The 24,416-nt window shown below is 43.0% G+C and overlaps 1 protein-coding gene across 2 annotated transcripts in view; it reads right to left on the reverse strand.

Moving 5' to 3' along the window:
* HOMER1 (homer scaffold protein 1) overlaps window positions 1-23,498 on the reverse strand; it is a 156,529-nt gene extending 133,031 nt beyond the window's left edge. The window contains exon 1 of one of the 2 annotated variants that reach the window (XM_006263712.3): window positions 22,354-23,478. In XM_006263712.3, the coding sequence (XP_006263774.1) occupies window positions 22,354-22,358 (5 nt within the window). In that variant the 5' untranslated portion in view covers window positions 22,359-23,478. Of the gene's footprint in view, window positions 1-22,353 lie in introns of both variants that reach the window. The other variant, XM_059725115.1, reaches the window with a different exon arrangement.
* Window positions 23,499-24,416: the final 918 nt, after the last annotated feature.

Here is a 24,416-nt window from a genome sequence, read left to right on the forward strand (position 1 = left end):
CAAATATCTATTATTGTGTGGAGAAGGCTTTGACTCACAGTTTGTGGCCTGCGGAATTTGTAAGCCTTGCAGAGCTCTCTTAATGGATCAATAGATTTTTTTTTATCATTTTGATTCAAAACAATAAAATATCCATTGACACATTAAGATGCCTTTTACCTTTTGAGAGAACTAAAAATGAGAGAACTTTCTTTATATTCATTATTGTAAAATGTTTTGACAAAAATAAACACATTCCACTTTAGATTCATTTCTTTATATAGTAATTCAGGAAAGTTCATACAGCCTTCTCTATTGCTTCTTCTCTTAAAAAATAGCAAAGTGATGATTTTTAGCTTTGGATTATACTAAAATCATGAGGGACAGTTATCCTTTCATATACACCTCACAAAAAGATCAATCCAATTAGATTTGTTCTACTGTCAGGTCTAGATAAAACCTTAAACTAGCTTCAGTATTTTGACAGTGCAGATATGCACAATGCGAAAATAGCCTAAGCTTCTGCAGTAGAAAAGCAGGATGGAGCCTAGCTCAGTTTCACAACAACAAAACATTTAGGCTAGGGACAGACATTACACATAAACCGGTTTATGTGATCAGAAACTTGTTTAAACCTGTAACAGAACAGATATTCAGTGCACATAAACCAGCTTCAAAATGGCCAAAACTAGTTTGAGATGAACCTGGTTGAATGTAGTATCAGACTTAACTGATTTGGCTCAAACTGGTTTATGCAGTGTCTGTCCCAGATTCCTTCCTGGTTTAACTTAAACCAGAGTTCCCCAACATCCCCTCTGGGCTGGGCTCTCTGCTCCAGTCCAGCAGGGCTGGCTCCTCCCCGCTGCTGCCCAGCCAGAGCAGGGGCAGGCAGGGGTGGGGATCTGGCCAGATAGGGGTTTTATTCCTCCCCCCTCCCTGTCTTACCAGCAGGAACCTGAGCTGGGTCTCCCAAGAGCTCCCCCATCACTGCTGCAACAGGGGGCCAGCATGGGGGCAGAAAGGCAGGTTATTCTCCCCTCTACCCCAAGGGATCACAGTTGGGTTTGCCCCCCCTCCCCCTGCCAAGGGGCCCTGCCAGCCAGTGTCTGGCCCTGTGATGTGGGGGCTGGCTGGGGAGAGGGCTTCTCAGGCCAGCTTGGAGGTGCCAGCAAGCCCCGAGCCCAACAGCTGCCACTACCACGCCTCTTGCCCTGTGCAGAACCTGGAGCTGCAGCTGCATCCTGGCCTGCGGGGGGGCTGTTCTGCCCTTCTTGTCTCCAGCTGCCACAGCTGTGCTGTGCTGCACCACTCTGAGTGGCAGGGTGGGAAGCTTCTGCCCTGTGCATGGAGCTCCAGCTCCAGCTTCCAGACTCCTTGGAAGGTAGAAGGTTTTTGTCTGGGGGCTGCAGCCAGAGCTCCATGCACAGGGCAGAAGCTCCCCCCGCTGCCTCCCAGAGTGGCAGGAATGGGAGGGGGAGGGGAAGTAACCGCTGCAGGCGAGGGGAAGTTTGGCCCAGCAGAGCTGTTTTTCCTCCCTCGCCTCCTGCTGTGTCTCTTGCTGCACCATGCAGAGCTTCTCAGGGCTGGGGGTGCTTCCTTCACCTGTCCCCTGGAGGCGGTGTGCATAGGGAGAAGAATAACCCCTCTTTCTACCTGCTCTGCCTCAGGGGCCATGCTGGGCTTCCACTGCAGCCTGGCAGACCTGGCACAGATCAGTGGGATAGAAAGTGGGGGAATTAAACCTGTCTCTGACCAGTTCAGCCCAGACTGGCCACACCCACCTAGCAGAGCTTCCCTACAGCCGAGGGCACACTCTAGCTCCCCCGACTCCTGACCTGAGCAACTGCAGTCATGTGCCTGCATTTTTTCAGTCGGGGCTATTACAAACCGGTTCAGCCTAGGCAGGTTAGACTAACCTGCAAAGGTTGAATCAATTCAGGCTCTGGCTTTCTGAAATGTCTGTCCTTAGCCTTATAGTTTTCATTAGCAAAAAAAAAGTTATCAGAACGTGAACAAACAGACTAGATGAATTTATTGTTTCTACTCAAGAATTTAATTCGTCTGAGCTCTGATGCATCACAGTTTCCTTCCAAAAGGCTTGTCCTCATTATAGCAAGCCTCACCCTTGGAAGTGGGTAAAAGCTGTAATACATTTAATAAACAGCTCCACACTCATGGGCATCTTTGCGGAGAGTGCACACAGGTTTCCTCATTGTCGATATTCTCAAAATTAGGTTTTTCTTTTTGCGTTTTGTAACTACAGGAACAGTCGTCATTTTCCTATAAAACTGAGAAATTCAAAGATCTTTAAGTAGTCCAAAATAAAAAAAATTACACTTTTCCCTTTCCCGCAAACACATAATACCATGTGAGCTCTGTGTAATCACTTCTTCCAGGGAGCTATTAAGAAAGCAAGACCATCATTAATCACTGAGCACTGCAGTTTCATTGTCAGCAGTCAGTTTCCCGCAATTTGTCCTTCCAACCAACCTTCATAAGCATTCATTTTCCTTGTACCATGAACCAAGTGAAAGCTGCTAAAGTAAGGTAGTTTATATCCTCCTTGTTCACAAGAACAAGTATTTGGCTTCATGGAGATTTTGGAGTACCTTCATGAACCACAATTAAAAGACATGTAAAGAACCTTTCTGGTCTTTGAGTTATGAATTATAAACTTAAAAATGTTCTTCTACTTGTGCACATCTCTGAATTACTTCCCAACTTAATTCTTTCCGATCAGAAACTTCAACTTCTAATTAGTCTTATAGCACAGGTTTCCTTTTTTATTTTAATAAAAACCTATCTGCCCACTTCAATCCAGCATAGCAAATAAGCATTCAAGAAAATCTTCCTCTTGTAAGTCTGAACACCAAAAAGAATTCTTGCAACTTTTAGGACCTGACAATCAAGTTTCAACAATGGTAGCTAGCTTTCATATCTTGTAGCGTTCCCATACCAAACATCTCAAAGACCCACATAAATTGCAACCAAAAGGCTTAGCGTTAGTGTCCCCAAGGCAGGAGTGGAAAGGATTTAGGGAACATACAGCTGGAGTTCCTGAATAAGTAGCCTGCCAAAGAAGAGTTAGTTTTGGGGGAATCTAGGTGTATCTCCTCTAGCAGGAATGCTCTACTCCTGGGATAACCAGCCTGCTCAGCACCATGTTATGCTGTGCATGGGACTCCTCACAGGTCCAGAAATTCAGCAGCAGAAAAAAGTGATGGCATTGCTCCCCTGCTACCAAAGTTTCTGGACCTGTGAGGAGCCCCAGGTGCTGAATCCAGTACATACCCCCAGCATGCTAGGCTAGGTAGGGATACCAACAGGCTCCAGGACCCAATCCCAGCACCCAAGGATGGGAGGTGGCAGCACCAGGCCCCAATTCTCATGTATAGGGATGGGCTGAGGCTTGTCAGGGCTCAATCTTGGCATGTGGGGCTCAATCTGGCTTGTGGACTAGCCCTGTGCCACTCATCTAGTCCACAGTGCTGAGAGCTTGAGCACTAATGTCCTATAAGGCTGAAACAATCTCCTCTACAACCTCAAGGCATCAGTTTCTTCTCCACATTCAAAGTCCTATCCCATTCAATAAAAGAGCACATTGGATCAATTTTAAGAAGGTCCCTATACACTATTTTCATTTACTCTAAACTTTTAGTGTTCTTTGACAGCCAGGCTACTTCTCATCCCAAGATAGAAGTTTACCGTACAACAAATAAAGCACATTTAGAGCAGATATGTATAATTCCCCCTCCCACAAATACTTCGGCATGTATTTTCCTTAATACCTTTCATTGAGTGTAAAGATCAACACTTTTACCCTTACATCATTAAAATTTTTACAATAGGGTTCTGAGCTCATAGTCTGTCAAGTTAGCTTGCAGGAGAGCTGCAGAAATTATTACTGAAGCAAGCAACTCAGAATTCATACAGGGGGAGGTGAGGCAAGGAGCAGATAAACTCCATTACCATGACATCCTTTGGACTTCATAAAAATTGCATTTCTGTATGACGGAAGCACATAAAGATCTTCCATCTCTTTTGGAAATTGAGCCGAAATCCAGCAGCCCACTTTGGATCAAACTGGCCATTTGAAAGCAGATTCATTTTATTAAAAATAAGTGAAGAATTTAAAATTTGTTTTAATATTTAGTTCACTGAATCTTCCCCTCATTTGATATCAAATGCAAATTTGGTGCTGTTGCACATATTTTAGTTTTTAAAACTTACATTTTTTTACATAAAACTTTTTAGTTAGTCATCAAGAAGAGAGCTGAAGGTTTTGACAATAGGGTGGAAGACAGCTAGAGTTAGTCAACAAGGAAGAAACAGAAGGCAATTAGGATAAAAGAACAGTTCACTACCATAACAAAAACATTCAACTAGTCAGTGATTAACACTTTTTAAAGCGGTCAAATTTGGAGTAGTTCACACTTGATCCACATAAGGCTCTCTGCAACTCAGAAAGAAAGTGGTCTCAGAAACTGTGCATGATATTTTCTGCCAGCAATAAGCCTGCACTTTGTTAATAATGACCAGGGACATATCGATTCCTTCATTATTGCAAAGAAACTTACTGTGGGAAAAGGCATCCTTCACTCCAGAATTTCCACTTATTATTTAAACATTTTAAAATGTCTCCACTAGTATGCTTCAGTAGCTAGGCATCAAACTTCCTTCACATGGTTGGCACTCACCACTCCTCTTTCAATCCCAGTCTTGAAATGTATTAGTTCATACTGCCTAATCTACAAAATGAAGTTACTCATCAATTCTAAAAGTTAAGAGTTCTAAAAAAGCTTTAGGAGGTATTTGTTCTTTAGGTCTCTCTAGTAATTTGGGGTTTATTTAGGTTGTGACCTCCTTAGAACACAAGTGATGTTGCCATGAGCACTGAACACAGTATCAATGCTTAAACGTATAACAAATTATTAGATTTGGTAAATACCTACTTCATTACAGGGATGATGGTGACAAACAGTTCACAATTTCTTCTACACTTGTGTAAAAGCATGCCAAATATTCAAGGGAATCAACTAGATCCACTGGCTGATCTAATTATGTATTTCAATTATATGGGGAAGTGGATGAGCTTCTTTACAAAGATAAATACATTCATTTTATAGTAATAATACAGTAATACCATATCAATTGCAATCATTTCTATTTTGCACTAAAGATAATATTCCAGGACTATAATTCTTTAAAAATTTGCTCCAATTATGTATCACCAGCCTAGAAAGTCACTCCATTTTCATATCATACAACATATCAGGGAAGACACTTAATAGAAGTAAACTGCAGATGCTTAGCAATTGCCTGTTTTCATTGTCAAGTTGCTGTTCAAGGTATATTGTTAGTGAAGCAGAGGCCATATTATTATTTTTCTTTTTTACTAGATTCTCAAGTCTCGCAGGAAGGACAGAGAAGTTTAAGATTTAAATTGATATACTTTAAAAATATATATATATATTAATTGTGATATCCATCTCAAAACTGCAGTTGCAAGACTCCAGAAAGTTATCAGGAAGGTGGAATAGGTAATCAGTACAATCTAGACAAGAAGTTTTGTCACTTAATGGTAATGCAAGTAGATATAGAGATCTCTAGGGACTGCCTTGCTTAATATATTATGTAACAGTAGTATTTATTAAATGCTTTCTAATAAATTCTCAATACATCATGGTACATCAAACCAAGCGTTGCTTAAAGCAGGTCTTAACTCAAGTGTTGTAACTCATACACTGCATGTCTGATGGGTAAAAAGCTAAAATACAACTTTTAAAAAATCATTTAAGTTTAGAAAAGAGGAAACTAGGTTGTTACAATTTCAAATAAGGTCTAAACTGTTTAGTTTTTTCTTTTTTTAAATCATTTCAATAGAATAAAAGTATTCAAGCAGCACATTTGCTGCTAAAGTTAAGGAAAATCAACTCACTTAACTAGGGAAGGTACTGGCTAAGTGTAAGGAAACAGATTATTGAAGTGATGTCAGCTTTTAAACAGCTATAGCCTCTTCTGCAGGTACAGAGAGAATTATTTCATTCATTTCAGTTTGATAAGCTAGTTCAATGATTAGTTCATTCATAGTTGTGAAAATGAATGGGAGCGGGGGGGAAAAAAAAAAGGAAGAAAAGGTGTTTTAGTTTTCCTATATGAATAAACTACCCAATACAGGACGAGATTTATTAGTTCTCAAGTTTTAAAAGGACATGTTAATGAGAAACATGATAATGAGAAAAATCAGTTCAATTGCTTCCTGTTATAAATTAGATTTGATACTTCAAGATGGGCAGGACACAACTAGAAGGATTTTAAAAGCTAGTGTTCTGCATTTTTAATGCAATTCCATCTGAAAGCAGTTTAACCAACAAAAATAGTTAATAGGAAATACCATTCACCAGTTTCTAATACAATGTAAAAAAAACCTCTATGTTGCATATATGTAGTTTCCACGTTCTTACGCTATTTAATTGCTTAAAATACATATCCTCCTGCAGTTCAAGAAGCAGTACCAAATTCAGCATAAACCTCATATTTAGATACAGTCTCAACACCTAATGCTCTACCAACTAACCTTTTTTCAGGAAAGGAAACTAAATGTACAAATACAAACCAAATAATTGATTTAAATAAAGACTCTCTCCATGATGACTTAAAAATCAGCTGAATTTGTTATTTAAAAGTCACATACAATCCAGCCTCACTGTGCTTCATTTGATCATATGAACATTAGTTTGGCAAGTCTGCAGTATCATAGGCTTAAATTTATAGATTCCAGTACATCCAAAACCAGAATTTTAGTATTTCTAAAGCATTGAGAGAAAAAAAGTTTAAGGTTGTATTAACATGGTTAGTTCAACAAGACCACGTGCCAAACACCAATTAAGAGGGCTACCTGGTATTGTATTTTTACCCATGTGTTCTTTGTGTTATGTCCGTTAACAACTGAAATTCAAGAAATGGTGCAAAGTTGTGATACAAAAAATTCCTATTGTGTATTGTAATAACGAAGTCGTTGAAAATTAGGGTTGGAAGGGACCTCAGGAGGTAGTCTAGTCCAACCCCCTGCTCAAAGCAGGGCCAGTCACAACTAGATCATTCCAGCCAGGGCTTTGTCAAGCCAAGCCTTAAAACCCCCCTGGATGGAGATTCCAGCACCTTTCCACATAACACACAGTGCTTCACCACCCTCCTAATGAGAACTTTTTTCCTAATATCCAACCTAAAAACTTTCCTTGCTGAAACTTGGGATCATTGCTCCTTGTTCTGTCATCTGCCATCACTGAGAACAGGATGTAAATTATCTACTGTAGGCTCTTTTGGCTACATAATCAGATTAGAGGAAAATAGGTAGTTTACAATGATTATTTCTAGGTACAGACAAGCAGCAGCAGAAACCTGAGGAGGCTGTTTGCAAGTATGAACATAGTATAATGTTGTGGTCGTCAAACTTTAGTCTTAAGGTACCCTACATAACTTTATATATTGAGCAGCACTCCATGTCGAAGGACTAAGCTATTTATTACAGTTCTTTCTTACTTGAAGCAGGGCTGGGAAGGAGGAACAGCCAACAGGGAAGATGTTGCACTTAAAACTTTTCACCTATCTCTTCTCTCCTGGTGGCACCCTGGAAAGGCTGGTGTGGTCACTGGGGTGGGCACCTTAGCTGAGAATCGCTGGTTTAAAATGTAGCCACTCTTTGACTGGAAAATGAAATAGTGTATTTGCACATCCTATCACTCAAGATCCGAAAAGCACCTAGCTAATTTACTGGCTGTCTGGAATCATTGCTCTATACCTCCTGGTGTTCTTCTTCAGATGACAACATTCATATGGCATTTTATGAAAGCTGCATAAGAATACCTCCTCTTGGTCTACCATAACCCTCATCCCTCTAAAAAATGTAGATAAAGTGTTAAGCATGACTCAAGAAAGAGAAATGTGATACTAGACCAGGATTGGCAGCCTACAGCCCATACATATTCTGATGGGGAAAGGGGAGTAGCTTTTTGCCTATGCTATGCCATGGCCAGGTGCTTTATCCATGTTATGCAAAGCACTGGCAACCAGATTCAAACTGCACCTGCCTGCCTTGGACTACAGCTGGGTCACTCCAGAGTGCTGCTGGAAAACATTGCCAACTACTGCACTAGACTATTAAATCAGCATTTGCAAGTACTATTTCCAACTCTTACATCTGTTTAAAAATCGCCCTAGGCAAGTTCCCCCCACTCCAAAAGAAAAAAAAAAAAGTCTACAAGATGAGAGAAATCTCTAAACAACTCTTGAGAGATGGTATTTAAAAAACAAAAAAAAACCCACATGGCTTTGAATGTGAAAAGCATTAAATGAATATGTTAATAGTCAAGATATTGGCCTGTCAGAAGGAGCATCACAACAAAATCTCAGTGAGGACAATGGTTACCTATGTGATCTTAGAACATTTCGTAGTGATTTCTAGGTAGAAAGAGAAGGTAAGACTTACTGGTAGGTATGAAGAGATGCTTTCAGTTAATACTTGAAGAAAAAGAATATCAGTGGGTGTGTCTACACATGCATTTACTCAAGGCTGCCAACGTTTAGAACTGGATCCTAAAATGATCAGAACATTCAGTATGTTAGCTGAAGGCCAATGACATGGGTCATGTATCTTGGTGCATGAAGGGCCAGCAGCTTTCTGCAGTGCTAGGATTTAGGAATGCCACAAAAGAGTTGTGCTACTCAAGAAGAGGGTAGAAAAGAGATTTCATTAGAAAGGTCAAGCCAGGAAACTGTATACTTGGGAACTGCTACGCAAGTAGTGACAGGCAGATTTTTAGGGACTGCAAACAGAAGAGGGAGGATTTGGTATTGAAAGATTACTCTAAAGGTTACAAGCAATAAAAGCAAATGGGAGAATTATAGATATTAAATTAAAAAAAGAGAAAGACCCATTTGGTCATGTAGATCATCTCCGTGTCAGTGGATGACACTTACATAGAATGAACTTCTATTATTTATTCCAGTCTAGTTACAACTCTCAAGAAACAGTGACATCCGAGGATGTTCTTCGCCTGCTAGAAGACATAATATGGTTTCAATATCTCCTTTTTACAGGCAACATTACATAAATGGAATTAAAGTTCAATGAGCTACCTTTGCTTGGCATATGTCATTATTACACATAATCAGTATTTATTAGTTACCTTAACATTTAGTTTGTTTCTGTTTCCATTCCATGTTAGAATCAGAAGTTGTCACTGGATGTTTACAATACCCAGATCGTTTTTCCATATACAAGTTTGACACTGGTAAAGCTATAAGCAGTTTAAATCTTTCTCCAATTATGTAGCTTTACATTCTTCCAAGGGCAACTTAATCAGCTGTCATATTGCCCAGTCAGTGCTGATTCCTCTAAAAAGTTATCTTTATCCAAAGTAAGTGCAGTTTCTGCAGTGTGCCACCACTTTTTCACCCTCTTTTCTAAATCACGTCAATGTTTTAAAATTATTTTGTTAAAGTTGAAAGAAAAAGTGAAACTGCTTTTTATTTGCAGTAGAAACCTAGAAGTAAGTTTTCAATGAGAATGTGCATTAGAATCCCATTATCTTTAAAAATGGTTATTTGCTAGAACTTCCCACATAACGATCACCGAGCATTTAGGTTTTGCATAGAGAAATGAAAGCCCAATTGCATAAAATTATTCCATTAAGTCCCAGGTCAACTCACAGTTTTAAAAATGAGGACCCTATGCCATCAAACCAGCTATACAAGACGCACATAATTTGTTTATGTCCGTTCTCTGACACCCAAAGTCCAAAATCATGCTAATTTATTATGTTCAAAAGAAAAGTAAATATAGCAGCCATTTTGTACAGCAGAATGAAAGCTATCAGCCACAAAAACTGCACTGAAGAATAAAATCTATTTGCAAACTAAATTAAAGTGTGAAGCAAGCAAGTTTCCAAACACTATTACACTTAAAATAGTCAAGTCAGAACTGTTATTCTGACTTGAACAGTGAGCCAAATTCTAGTGGAAAAATCTGCAGGACCCTGAAAATCATGGCAGAGCCAGTTCTCTTTGATGCAACCCTATTTTCAAGGAACATACAGGAACCTGTTTCCCCAGGAGTCCTCAAACAGGACCTCACAGATACTGTTCTCATTCGGTCCCCCAAAACACTAAGGCTCTTACAGCTGTACTGCTACTGCTTTGTGTGTGTCTGCTTGCTTCTTTGTTACCTAGTCTCTTGGCTTCTGTCTGTCATTTTTCTCAGATGCCCAACCACTCTTCACCAGCCAATGCCCCAGGTCTAGTATTTGCTATATCATGCCTCAAGTAAAATCCCATAGCCCACATCATCCACCTCTAGCCTTGTCACATGTTTATGGTTTGAGTGGTGCTCTTATTGTTTCAGTTAACTGATTATACTAGAAGCCATATAGCTGCTTTTATCTTTATCCCAAATCAAGAAGTGGCTATTAAATCCATCAACTTCAAAAAGCTTAAGTAAATGCATAAAAAAAGCTAAATTCTCCTATTTACTGACAAAAGTGAAGATTATATTCAAGGTTATATAAGCATAGCCTGAAAGGGTAAAGCATAGCCTGAAAGGCTAGGGACAGACATTCAAAGAGTCCAAGCCTGAATTGATTCAAGCTTTGCAGGTTAATCTAACCTGCAAAGCTTGAACTGATCTGGAGGTGGATATACATTCCCTTTTCATTCCAGAAATGCAGGCACATTTCTGTAGTGGCTCAGGCTAGAAGTCAGGGGGTATTACAGCAACCCTCCCTTCCCTTCTACAGTACTGAGCTGGGGGAGGGCCTGGCCAGGCCCTGGGCAGGATGCTCTGATTAGGGAAGTTTAAGCAGCAAGCAGGGTGGGGGCTTAAGGGGCAGGAGTGTTGTCAGACCCCAGCCCCAGGCTAACACTGAGGCAAAGAGGGAGTGTGCAGTGCATGCATCTGTTGATGATACTTAGTTTTTCCCTCTCCCTGTCTGCTTTAGGGCAGCAAACTATAGTGTTTATTAGCCCATCAGCAAAGTAAAAGCCTGTCTCATAAGATCAAGCTCTTCTTAAACAGCTTTTGTTCCAAGGAGGGACATTACTATCTGACCTCTCAATTGGATCCAAAAAGCCCTAAGTGGACACTTCCATTTGCCCTGTCTGCCTGTCCCAGTGAAACTGGAGACACACATGCACAGACACTTCTCAGCATTAGCTAGCATACCACATGCCTAGGGTCCGGGCTGTGGGAGATGGAAGGGGGGGGGGAAATCCCTGCTTCAACAGCCAGCAGTGAGTGAAGCCAGGCAGACCCTGCTGTGCCTGCAGTCTCCTCTAGAGCTCTGGCTAGGGAGAACAGGGGTGGAGCCATCCTGTTTTCTGAAGCAGAGAGCACATCACTGCCAGCCAAGGGCTGCAAAGCACCTGGGATGCTGTGGGACTCTAGTTTAAAAAAAAAAAAAATTTAAACCAGGACATTGTCTGGGACAGACACTACATAAGCCAGTTTGACCCAAAATAGGCTAAGTCTGATGCTACATTCAACCAGTTTTATCTTAAACCAGTTTTAGCCAGTTTGAAACTGGTTTATATGCAATGAACTTCTGTTCCATTACAGGTTTAAACCAGTTTCTGATCACTGAAACTGGTTTGTGTGTAATGTATGTCCCTAGCCAAAATGGCAGAATCTGAGGAGAAGACAGCCTAGAAACCACTTGTCACACAGATGACCACTATCAATGATTTGGGATCTGATGCCATAGTGGTTCTAGTCATTTTTACAGCATTTAATGTTTTCCCTGCCTTACAAGTTATGCACCTATTCAGAACTCTAAATGTACAAAGCCTTGCTATCCAACCCACTCATTTCTCTCCATAGGCTCTACTTAAAAATAAATAAATAAAGGTCCACAAACCAACTAGATTAGTACACTTTTTTAGCTGGCAACTTCATATAAACTTTTACAACAGCCTGCCAAGATAGATCTAATGAACTCTCCCTAGTAACCAAGTTAAAAATAAGCTATTACTACATTCAAATAGCTCTGGAAATACCTTTTATCCTTTGACCCTGGTACAAATTTTTCATTCCACATGAACGAGTTTCTGGCCCTGGTGGACAAGGCAACCACTTCCTTCACTGAAATCTCTTCTTTTAAGTCACCTCCATGAAGCATTGAATACTAAGTCACCTAAAACAGTGTAGTAAAATGTTGTATATGAATGTATAGCAGTGCTTGGTTTACCTAGAATATGGTATATACAAAATGTATTTTATAACCGCACCATTTAGATGAGAGAATCTTTAGGGCAGGTGTACAGTGATGAGGACATTGAAAATGATATGATAAAATATTTCAGAAAATACTGAAATTGAGAGGATAATAAAGGATTGAAAGCAAATGGTTGTTTGCAATTCAGTGCAAATTTGCACTAGAGGAATTGGGAATTATTTTCCCTGTAATATTTTTTTTAATTTTGGGGGAGCAAACTGAGAGAGAGATTATACAGAAAAGGGTCAAGTACTCTGTGCCTTTTTCACCTTAGTCTTCACAGGCAAGGTCAGCTCCCAGACTACTGCACCTGGTAGCACAGTGTGGGGAGGAAGTGAGCAGCCAACAGTGGCAAAAGAACAGGTTAGAGACTATTTAGAAAAATTAAATCTGTACGAGTCCACAGAGCTGGACCTGAGGGTACCTAGGGAGCTGGCTGATCCAAATGCAGAGCTGCTGGCCTGTGTGAGAGGCCCCAGATGATTGGAAAAGGGCAAATTATAGTGTTCATCTTTAAGAAAGAGAAGGATGCAGGGAGAGCAGTGAATGTAACATACCTTGACTTTAGCAAAGCTTTTGATCCAGGTCTCCCACAACATTCTTGCAAGCAATCTTAAAAAGTCCAGCTTGGATGAATAGATTGCAAGGTGAATAGAAAACTGGCTGGATCATCAGGCTCAAAGGGTAGTAATCAACAGCTCAGTGTCTAGTTAGCAGTGGGTAATAAGTGAAGTGTCCCAAAGGTTGGTCTTAGACCCAGTTTTGTTCAATATCTTCATCGATTACCTGGAAAATGGGATGGAGTGCATCCTCAGCATGTTTGCACATGACACCAAGCTGGGGAGAGTAGTAGATACACTGGAAAGTAGGGTTAGGATTCAGAGTGACCTCAATGAAGTAGATCAAAAGAAATCTCATGAGGTTCAATAACAAGGCACAGTCCGGCACTTAGGATAGCACAATCCTATGTACCAGTACAGGCTGGGGACTGACAGGCTAAGCAGCATTTCTGCAGAAAAGGACCTGCAGATTATAGTGGACAGTGAGCTGAATACAAGCCAACAGGGTATCCTTGTTGCAAAGAAGGCCAACAGCATACTAGGCTGCATTAGTAAGAGTCTTGCCAGCAGACTGAGGCAAGTGATTCTTCCCCTCTGTTTGGCACTGGTGAGGCCACATCTGAAGTACTGTCCAGTTTTAAGACACCCCCCACTACAGAAAGGATGTGGACAAGGTGGAGAGAGTCCAGTGGAAGGCAACAAAAATGGTTAGGGGACTGAGGAACATGACTTTTGAGGAAAGGCTGAGGGAACTGGCTTTTTTTAGTTTGGAGAAGAGAAGACTGAGGGGTGGGATTTAATTGCAGCCTTCAGCTACCTGAAGAGTGGCTCTAGAAAGGATGGAGCTAGACTGTTCTCAGTGGTGGCAGAGAGAACAAGGAGCAATGGTCTCAAGTTGCAGAAAGGAAAGTTTAGGTTAGATATTAGGAAAAGTTGTCTCTTGAGGAGGGTAGTAAAGCACTGGAACAAGTTACCCAGAGAGGTTGTGGAATCTCTATCCTTGCAGGTTTTTAAGACCTGGCCAGACAAAGCCTTGGTTAGGATGATATTGTTGGGGGAGGTCCAGCTTTGAGCAGGGGGTGGATTCGATGACCTCCTGAGGTCTGTTCCAACCATAGTTTTCTATATGACTCTGTAACTCAATTAAATTACAGCACACTGCAGAAACAGAAACCAAAGGTTGTAAGCTGGCCAGGCACAGGATGGGGAATGTGCCATACACATGGCAACTGCATTAACTCACAACCTCATAAAGCGAGTAGGTGAAGGAAGAGGTGGAAAAAGGACTGTGATTCCAAATCACAATTTCTTCCAGGGCTACTCTGCTACAAGTCATCCTTCCAAGACAACCAGTAAAGCTTCATACCTGAAGATGCTAACCAAATCACAATTAGAGAAGCAGTTAGATGAATGCTTGAATAGCATCTTACTGAACAGATGGGAAGGGGGGGGGGCGGGGTTGTAGTGGTAGATTAATCTTTTCCTGGTGGCAAACAGTAGCAGTGACCGCAGTCATGGTGTATATCAGCGTCCTGCTAGAAGTCTCATACTGTTATTTAATCCCGCAAAATTACAAATTTCATTCCCCTTTCCTAGTGCTTAGTAACTTTTACTACCTACTGTCTTTGCTAATTTTGTCCGATTCTAACTTACAAAAACTTCTGTTTTTAGTCTATTATCAGAATAGAATTAGAAGACTCGTGTCTTCTTGCAGAGTATGGTTCTACTCCAATTTTTCATCATTTTCTCTTTACGCCCAAGAATTGTCCTGTGCAGATTCACAAGAAAGCAATATTTGACAGATTTAAGCTCTTGTTAGACTCAGATAATTCAAAGTAAATATTTCAAGAGCAACTTCTACTATGGATTAAAGGTCTGCTAATAGTGGTATATTATTTGAAACTCTCAGTGGAGAAAGACCTCTGAGGGACATGCTTCCTTGCTAAATCCATCTCCACAGGCATGGATAGTTTCCTACCACTATTACCTTAACTCCCAACTTCTCAACATATGTAGTTTTGAACCTGGAAGCTCTTTAGAGAGAGCCACCTTTCTATTTGTCTTCAGGCAGACAGAAAGACTGCCTCTGTCACGACAGACATGCCGCGCTTAAAGAAACCTCTACAGCCCCTTAAACAAACCACCAGATACAGAATCCAGAGATCATCCAGTAACCAAAGTGAATTCTGAGGAAAGTTAGAACTAGGGGTGTGCAAAGTGAGCCATATTCGATTTGGATTTGGCCCAATTCAAGGGACAGTGATTCAATTCATTGATTTGGATCACTGTCCCAATTTGAGTCGGCCAAATCCAAACCTGAAGATTCGATTCCGATTCAAAGAATCAGCAATTCGGCCACAGACACAGCTTTATATGTTTTTTCGACATACCTTGAAGTACCAGGCGTAGCTCGTGAATGCTGAGATGGTGGGGCAGATGGAGCATCCCACAGGAGCACAGGGGGGCCCTCCGCATACTTGGCAGTGGACTCGGAAGTGGCCCTGAAGTACTTATGGTCCACTTCCGGGTCCGCCACCAAGCATGCAAAGACCCCCCTCCCCGTGCTCCCCCCCAGCTCTGTGATTGGCTGTGGGGGGACCCCAGGTGCCACCCCCCACCCCAGACCCAGGAGGCACCAGTTGCCCAGTTGGGGAGTGGGGGTCCCCCCCTGCACACTCCCTTGTAGACCCAGAAGTGGACTGGAAGTGCTTCTGGTCCACTTCTGGGTCTGCTGCCGAGCATACTGGGGATCCCTCCCCCCCCCGGCACAGGATGCTCCATCTGCCCCACCATCTCCATGTTCATGAGCCACCTGGTACCTTGGGATACGCAGAAAAAACATTTAAAGCTCGAAATGTTTCTCCAGTGAATCATCGAATCTCTCCAAATCTATTTGGAGGGTTCCGATTTGATTTGAAGAGATTAAAGGGTCTCCTGATTTGATTCGGATTTGGAGATTCAGCCGCCAAATCAAATCAGCAACTAAAGCTTCACACAGTCCTAGTTAGAAACAAATTTAAGGATACTAAGATTTTCCTGTTACCCAAGTCAGTCATACCACTGAGAGGAGACTGGATAGAAAAAAACCTCCCCCTTCCTCCAAGAAAGAAAAAAGTGCACCCCCCACAAACTTTTAAGAATACCAAACACAAACTGAACTTCTGCTACTACAGTTTATTTACTTCTCTCAGGCGCTGTGCTAGTTTCCGACTCCTAGACTTCATAGCTCTATTTGGGGGGGGTGTTGTTTTTTGGTTTTGTTTTTTTTTTTACAAAAAGGCTTTCCTTGTATTAGAAGTAGAACCACTCTCTACCAGTAGTCCCATTAGTATGACTGCAACAAGTAGATTTTAAAATAAAGGTATTTAAAAGAACCTGCAGTAATTATATAATTTAAGACAAAGACACAGCCAACATTTGCAATATGTTGTGTATCATATTCAAAAGTGGTATGGCTATCATCTTAGCCAAATTTCCATTAAAATATTTCTGTTATGTGTGTAATATATATGTTTACGCATACTTATATACACATAAATATATATTTTTTCTCAAAAAATATTCCTTTAAAGCCATGCATATTTATCTTGAGACAGACATTTAGGGCAAAATCCTAGTCCCAAGGAAGCAAAAAGGGCTGGACACTCATTAACAGAGTAGGACTTCACCCTGAGAGCTGTTCTCTACAGTTTTTGTACCATTTATCTATAGCAGTTTGAAGAAAAAACGTTAATAAAAAAAAATGAGTTTAAGACTTGTGAACTAATATATTTAACATCAGTACAAAGGCTAACTAGAGGAACTCCTGATGCCTCTACCTGCATCATCCTTAAGATTTCATTAGGTAGCAGGAATGGAAAAACAAACAAATAAACCAAATGGCTTAAGCCAAACTCCTGCATGCCTGTGATGAAAGGCAGCAAGAGCTGCTTTAGGTTTCTTGTACCTTTTTCAGTCAAAAAAAATCCACTATGACAGAACAGTTTAAGCATAGTACAGGTCTGCACACACTACTGCCAAAGGTAGTAGTAGAGGGCCATACTGTTATAGAACAAACTGGACTTCATCTTTCTAGATATTTATATTTCACTTATTTGTGGTCTTTAGTGAATTACGTGGATCCAACTTCTGTACTAAGAATTGCTGATCTGCTTTTTAACCACACTCCATTCCCTTCCAAAGGAAAGGATGCATTTTTAAGTAATCATGGAAAAGGAATTGCAACCAGGCAAGCGATGCATTTTGTCCTTTAGATCCCCCTATGCCTCAGTAGTCCCCAAGATCACAAACACACTGTCAGAAAGCTCCGCCCTTTCAAGTCTCGCCTTTGTAATAATTCCATTTTTTCAGAGAAACTCAAATGGCACAGAAGACAGAGGGAGTTCCTGAATCCAGATTGAACCTAGCTCACTAGGGCCACCAGAAGCAAAATCTTTCAACTGGAGGTGGTGCTCAGGAAGGGACACTACATTGTAACTGGCTGTTTAGCACTGGGATTGACTGTGATAAGTGAGAGTTTATTTGTTATTCTGTTAGTGCTGTTTGTATCTAGAGGTATCAAGGATAGATACAACACTTACAAAAAAGTTCAAGGAAAAATACTTCTAAAAAAGCAATATGCAGGAATAGGTTACAGGTAGATTGTTGTGTAAATTCCTCCGAGGAAGTTTAAATTGTATAGCATGTAGCACAGATGTACTCGGACAGAAGCAGCTCTTCATAACACCCATCTTAAGTTTTCTGGTAAATCCAAGAGACTTTTTAGGGACGCGGGATTATATGTTTACAGTAGTGTAGTGATTTGCCAGTTAGATTAGTTATGATGGGTTGGGGGGAGACTAACCAAAGAAAACCTTCCTTTTTATAGATGCCTATTTAAAAAAAAAAAAGTTGCACCTAACATGCTTGTTAAAATGGAGTGTTAGAGATCTCCAATTAAAAAAAGTATTATTTCTGGACTAGTCAGATATAGATAGTAATCCCACTAGTAATAGGCATTCAGCCAGCAGCCACATATGCCCACCTGCATTTTGCATATTGGCTTCTATTCCACACAGGAAAGCACACACGCCAGCAGATTCTCTCTATGTCTGAAGAGGGGTGTTTGTGCCCAAAAGCTCGCAAAGAACAATTTCTCCAACAATCTAGTTGATCTAATAAAAGATATCACATTTACCCAAAGAACGTTGTCTGTAAGAATTTGAAGTGCATACTTAAGGGCATAGGCAGAGATGCAAAACAAAACAGAAACTATGGAATAAACGCACATGATGAACAACCTCCAAGAGTATTCTCTAGTTTATCACAAACCTTGCCACCCCAAGTGGGCCATTTCCAGCAATTAGAAAAAGGTGCTGGCACATGCAGACGTGCACATTTAGGTTCACTCTTATGAGAAGACCTGAGGTGTGGCATTGTAACCATCTTTAAGAAAAAGAAAAATCAATATGACAGTAATTTACAGCACCATGTAAAGTGACTGAAACAGCTAATGTAAATGTTTTTGTAATTTATGTGATATAACAAACTGGCAGGTTAAGAAAAAGCCTGCCTCAGCCAGGGTGGAGGAGAGGCAAATTGCAAAAAATAATTTCTCTGGATTTTCAAGATGCATGTCAGAGTCCTGCAAAATACACTGTTGAAAAAGTGTATGGAGGGAAGAGAAAGGAGAGAGGAAAAACAGGCAAACCAGGATCCAATCCTTCAAAGCAGAATCATAGCAGCGACAATATTAATGTGACAGTTAAATAGCTTTGTGCACACCATACCACAACCAGTATTAAATATATTTATCAGTGATCCGAAAAGGAGAAGTAAATAGTCAAATTTAAAAAAAAATTGTAAGTGACAAAAGTTGCCATTGCTATGCTACAGGGAGTGCAGGAACTACCTAGCAAACAAACAAAAATTTCCTGTTGAAGTGTGCAAGGTAATATACCAAGCAAATAATTTTGATTACCCCTACATATTCCTGGGTGCAAATTGTGAAGACTCGGAAGATAGACTGATATCACTTTGCAGTCTGAACAGAGGTCTTCCTTAAGGCACTTTGCCCATACAGAAGAACCAATTAACATTGGAACTGGGACAGAAAAACTGGATGAACACTACAATTTCAGTTAAGTAGTACTTTATCCTTCTTTTATAATACTGAATTCAGTTCTATTTCTGCTAGTCTTCCAAATACTGGGTGACAAGGAGTACATCACAAGACAGTCACTGAAGATACAAAAGTCACCTGTGCACAGAGAGAATGAAAATACCGGATCTGTTTAGCAAGAAGATGGGTAAGAGGAGACATGAGGGATAGGCACAAAGGAAGCATTTTAATATAAAAGCAGCCAGGAGCTCCTGTTTGCCTTCTCTCATGTTACAAGGCAAAACAGACATTCACTGACACTGAAAAGCACAAGTTTAAGCCTGAAAAATGGAACACTTCACACAATGCATAATTAACCTGTTGAACTCATCACTACCAGACACTGATGCCAAGAGCTTAGTAGGATTCAGTAAAGAATTAAACAGCATTAGCAGGGACCATGAAAATGTCTAGTTACAAGGAAGAAGCAGCTTTCCTTCTGGATAGACTACTCATGAATTGCCTACTGTGAGATTCCTTGCACTGTTAGCCAACATTTGGAATAAATAAGGCTTTGAAATAGCCCAGGATTGCAATTAGTATGTTCAGTTTGAGATAGTGAAAGGTGCTGTTCTCCTGCATAACCTATTAGACATTTAGTTTAGTATATGCACCCATGCATGTTAAATACTAACTATATCACTGTATCAAATAGCCTGGTAGCACACTCTTAAAGCTTGACTTAGGAAATTCCTCTTGAAGCTGAACCTTCCAACTTCTTCTGTAGCTTGAGGAAGAAGTATAACAGATGTTAGGAGTAGCAGTGTAATAATCTGCTAGGAAAAAAGTGGTGGTATAATCTGCTGTATCCTACTTAAGAAATAGTGTGCATACACTATTGCCAGACTGCACAGCAACACTAAAGGACCTTCAAAACCTCCTTAGTAGGGCTACTACTGTATGGCCTTAAGCACTCATAAAAAGTGACCCATTCTTAAAAGTGGGTGCAGCAGAATCATTACTGAATGTTGTTCACATTCAGTCATTTTGATATTTGCCAGGAATGAGTGGAAGAAGAGGTAGAAAGCAGTTAAGTAGGATTTTGTTTTTAATAATTACAATTATGCATCAATATTTCTGCTCCATTTTTCTCTTTCCTTACAAGGAAAAAACGTAGAAGGAATACTACAGCTTTTGAGTTAATGCACTTCTATATGATTCTAAGGAAAGAGCACAATGGATACTACTCTTCAGATGGAGAGTCTATAGGGTTGTTTTTTTTTTTTTTGGGGGGGGGGAGTTCCACACTGCTATAAAATCTAAGTACTTATCATGCCAACCTCCTCCCTACTTTTTCTTTGTGGTAGGTAAAATCCCACTTCTATTTCCTAAGGGGGTGGAGATAGAGATATATTTGTACTTGTTAACCAAAACCACTAAACCAGAATCAGTAGTTTCACATTCTTTGAAGTGGTGGAATACTGTTTTGACATCTTTTTGTTTTGTTTTGTTAAAACTGTGCTCTGGAGGTGGATGAGAGATTCATTACTATGAACAGAATGTTAAAAACTTTGTTACTGACTGGAATTTGTATATTTAGGTACATTAATATTCTGTGCCACTATTTGACCAATTTCACCAAGTGAAAATACCAATTTCATGTTCACAAATCCCTGAATGAGACACTGAAGGTCATCACCATTCAGTGCTGAGTTCACTGCTCTCACTCTTAAGAACAGGCGACTTTTTGCTAGTGTTTTAGGACACACACTAATTGCCTTTTTGTGATGCTGTGCAGTCTGGCAAGAGTCACATTTCCACCTCACATTTTTGCATCGCCATTGTGTAAAAGTATTAAAAATATGGTACATTTTTAGTTTGCTATACTTTTATTTGGTGTATTTTATTATATGTTGTTCACAGTCCATCCACATTGCTGTTTCCTTTGATTAATTCACTAGGAAGGTATCCTGAACCGATGAGTTTTCAAAAGGAACACTACCTAATAAAGGAGAATTTTGTTCTTTTAAAAAAAATTCCTTTATGTGGCTTTTCCCTTACATTTAATAGTAGACTCCCAAAGTAGCCTAGAACCTGGACAATTTCAACTCATTTTGTGAGCTGCTTAGATTGCAGGTTGGTGAGGGTAAAGTTTTTCCAAGAGAGACCATGTGATTTCAGAGCTTAGACAGACTTGTGAGAAATGTCACCCCATCTTACCCCTGTAAGAAAGAACTTCTGGAGAGAATTATAAATATGAGAAGTAGGCTTCTGTCATGGAATGTTCTCTGCATCATGTCGGAAAATGCCATACTCTTGCAAACAGAATTGATATAAAAAAAAAAAAAAAATACAGAAGAGGAATGAGACTTACCATCTCAATTTGTTTAATAAGTGTAATTATGTATAAATCAATCAAACTGCCATTTAACTCTGAAGCTGCAAGCAGATGAAACCTTAAAACTAGTGTTACTTTGGAAAATTAAGTATTGTATCCAATTAACTATATTAAAATGTAGCCTGTTATACACCAGTCTACTTATATAGCGGAAGAGTAGTAACAACCATTTTAAAATTTTAATCTGTGCCTCTCTTTCACGGATAACATTACAGCAAATAAGATCATTTATAGTGCTACAGGAACAGACGGACAGATGGAACAATTCAATTGGGCACCCGAGGTATGCCCTAGAGCAGGAAGTGCTCCTCTTCCTTGACAGAGTTCAAGAGGTTCATCTGTCCATACCCTGGAAGTGACTAGAAACATATTTAGGATGTTGCATATATCTCCCACTCAGGGGTCCACAAGTCAGGCTAGATGATTTCTGATACCACATTAGAACCAAAAAGCCAACTGTCTCCAAGAGTCGTCTCCTTGAGGAAATCCAGACAACTGCCTTTAGTGCGTTTACCTAGATTTAAAAGTATCCTAATGGAGATAGCCAGGTCCCTGTCTTAGCTGCACTGATCCTAAAGAGCCAACAGGAGTAAAAGGCTGGTTGCTGTTTATGGAGATTCCCTGCTGTAGCTACACTACCGTAGTGACTGGGGCAGGCACCCCAGGGTGCCGACATAGGGAAACAGGGGAGGGGGCAAAACCATCCGCAAGCCACCCCAGGTACCCAGCTGCCTTGTTATGCCTCCACTACCTTCGCACAGGGGCCCGAGCAGTTGGATTAAGGTGGTGCCTGCCAATCCAGCTCGAAAGGGAGCCCCAGCAGGAGAGGCAGGGCCGCCCACCCGGGCCCCTTTTCTTCCCACCCTCCTGCCAGGTTGCAGACCGCCGCCCATGCCAGCGACCTCCCGCCACCCATCGCGGGGCCGGGGCCGGAGCCAGCTCTGCCGGGGAAGCACGTGCAAGAGTAAAAGCCGAGCGCTGGAGAAGAGCCGGCCGAGCAGGGGCAGGAGGCAGCGCGGCCCGGCTCGCCCGGTCGGCAGAGACCCGCGGAGCGCAGGAAGCCGCCCTTACCCCATGGTGCCCGCCGGAGGCTGCACGGAAGTTGCTCTCGAGCCCCGGTGCCCAGAGGCGTCGCGGCCTCGGCGTCGGTCGCCGTCCGCTGTGGAGCCCGGGCCGGCCCGGCCCGCAGGAGGCCGCCCGCTCGGGGGCGGCGGCGGGGCAGCGCTGAGCGCGGCGCCTACAAGCTGGGCGCCCCCCGCTCCCGTAGCGGCATGTGCGGCCAGACGCAGCGCGGGCGCGTCCTAGGCGGCGAGCCCGAGGGGGCCCCGCGGCATCTCCTCCTCCTCCTCCCGCCGCGGCAGGGGCGTGTGGCTCGCAGCCGCCTCCCCGCGCTCGCCTGCGGCACCGGCACCACCGGCAGCGGCAGCAGCAGCAGCGGCGCGACGCGACGCGCTCGGCCGGGCGCCCCGAGGCCGCCGCCGCCGCGCTCAGGCGCGGAGCGGGCCGGGTCCGGGCACCGCCGCTCGCTCTAACAGCCCCGCCGGCGCCGGCAGCGGCCGCGGCTCATCCTCCCGACGAGCGGCTGGAGGCGGAGGCAGGCGCCGCGGCACCGGCGCGGGCATCGGGCTCCGGCGAGCGGCGGCGGCAAGGGTCGCTCCTCCGCCGGCTGCAGAGCGCGGGGCGCCGCTCCTCCTCCTCCGGCCGCGCTCAGGCGCGCCTCCTCCTGCAGCGGCGGCCGAGCATCCTCCTCCGGATCGATCCCGGCGGGCGGGGGCGGCGCCAGGCCCCGCTCCTCCTGCAGCGGCTCACGGGAGGGCCGCCACTGTCCGGGCGCTCCGCTCCGCTCCTGCTCACGCCCCCTCCTCCTCTTCCTCCTCCTCCTCCTTGCGCGCCCGCCCCCGCTAGCGCGCTCCCTGCCTCCCCGGCCTGCCGGCGCCTCCACGCCGCAGGGAGCCCGGCGAGGCGCTCCTGCTGCCGCTGCCGGCGCCCGAGCGTCCCTAGCGCGCTGCGCCGCGCGCCCCCCTGCGCCCGGCCGGCCGCGCTCTCCCCGCCGCTGCACCTGCTCGCTGTGTCTCCATCCTCCGCTCGGGACCTTTAAATAGGACACGTCACCGCGTTCCCCTACGCACTGGCGTCACACACCGCTCCCGGCGCTGACGTCACCGGGGTGCGGGGGATGATGTCAGAGTGTTCCACGCTGCCGGAAGCGCTTCTATAATAGGCAATAGTGCGGGGGCGGGAGGGAGGTGAAGGGAAGCCTCGGCCCGGCTGCCGCCCCCTCGATGAGCTCCACACAGCCCTGGCTGCCGCCCCCTCTGTCCGGCTCCCCGCGGCGCTCCGCTTGGCTCAGAAACCGCATTCTTCTTGGCCCCGCTGTCCCGACAGCACAGCGAAACCAGTCCGCCTACTGGCCCTCCTGGGGAAAAAAAACCCACAAATTTAAGGGAGACCTAGATGGACCTCAGAGCTTAAGCATTCCAAATGCACGCGCCGCTGCCGCCGCCACATAAATATCGTAGCCCGAATGGAGAGTGCAGGTAAACTGCATCCGCTGCTCTGATCTTGGGGTGGGGGGTGGGGTTTGGTGCAGGCTGGCATGCGAGTATGGCTTAGAAACTTTTTGCTCTAACCACAGACCACACACTCCAAACAGAAAGCACGAGCAACTTCTTGTTTCACTGGGGAAATCTATCCCTGGGCACATCTGAGCCAACAGCATTAGAAAACGGTGCTTTGAATCCAACCCCACAAAGATCTGCCATGGAAATGTGGATCCAAAGTCCCATTGCATCAAGCTTGTTGCACAGTGATAGAGCTGCATTACAAATGAACACATCTAGCTTTTGGATACAGCTATGCTTAAGTATTCCAAAACCAAAATGTTACCAGCTAAACCCAGAGGAAGGGCAGAAACAACTTTCATTGTCCAGCAGATTCCAATGCCCTCGTGCTCTGCAGCCCAGAAAAGCACCAAGAGCTTGCCACAACCTACTGTTCTTCCCCCAATCCTGCAAGAATATCATCCAAATATAACATGTTGCTAACTCCTACATAACTAGAAAAGCTCAAGGTCTGACACATCCTGTTGCAAGTTTAACTAGTTTTACATTACGAGGCACCTGGTTTTCTTTCTA

The sequence above is a fragment of the Alligator mississippiensis genome, chromosome 3, assembly GCF_030867095.1.
Source record: "Alligator mississippiensis isolate rAllMis1 chromosome 3, rAllMis1, whole genome shotgun sequence".
NCBI lineage: Eukaryota > Metazoa > Chordata > Crocodylia > Alligatoridae > Alligator > Alligator mississippiensis.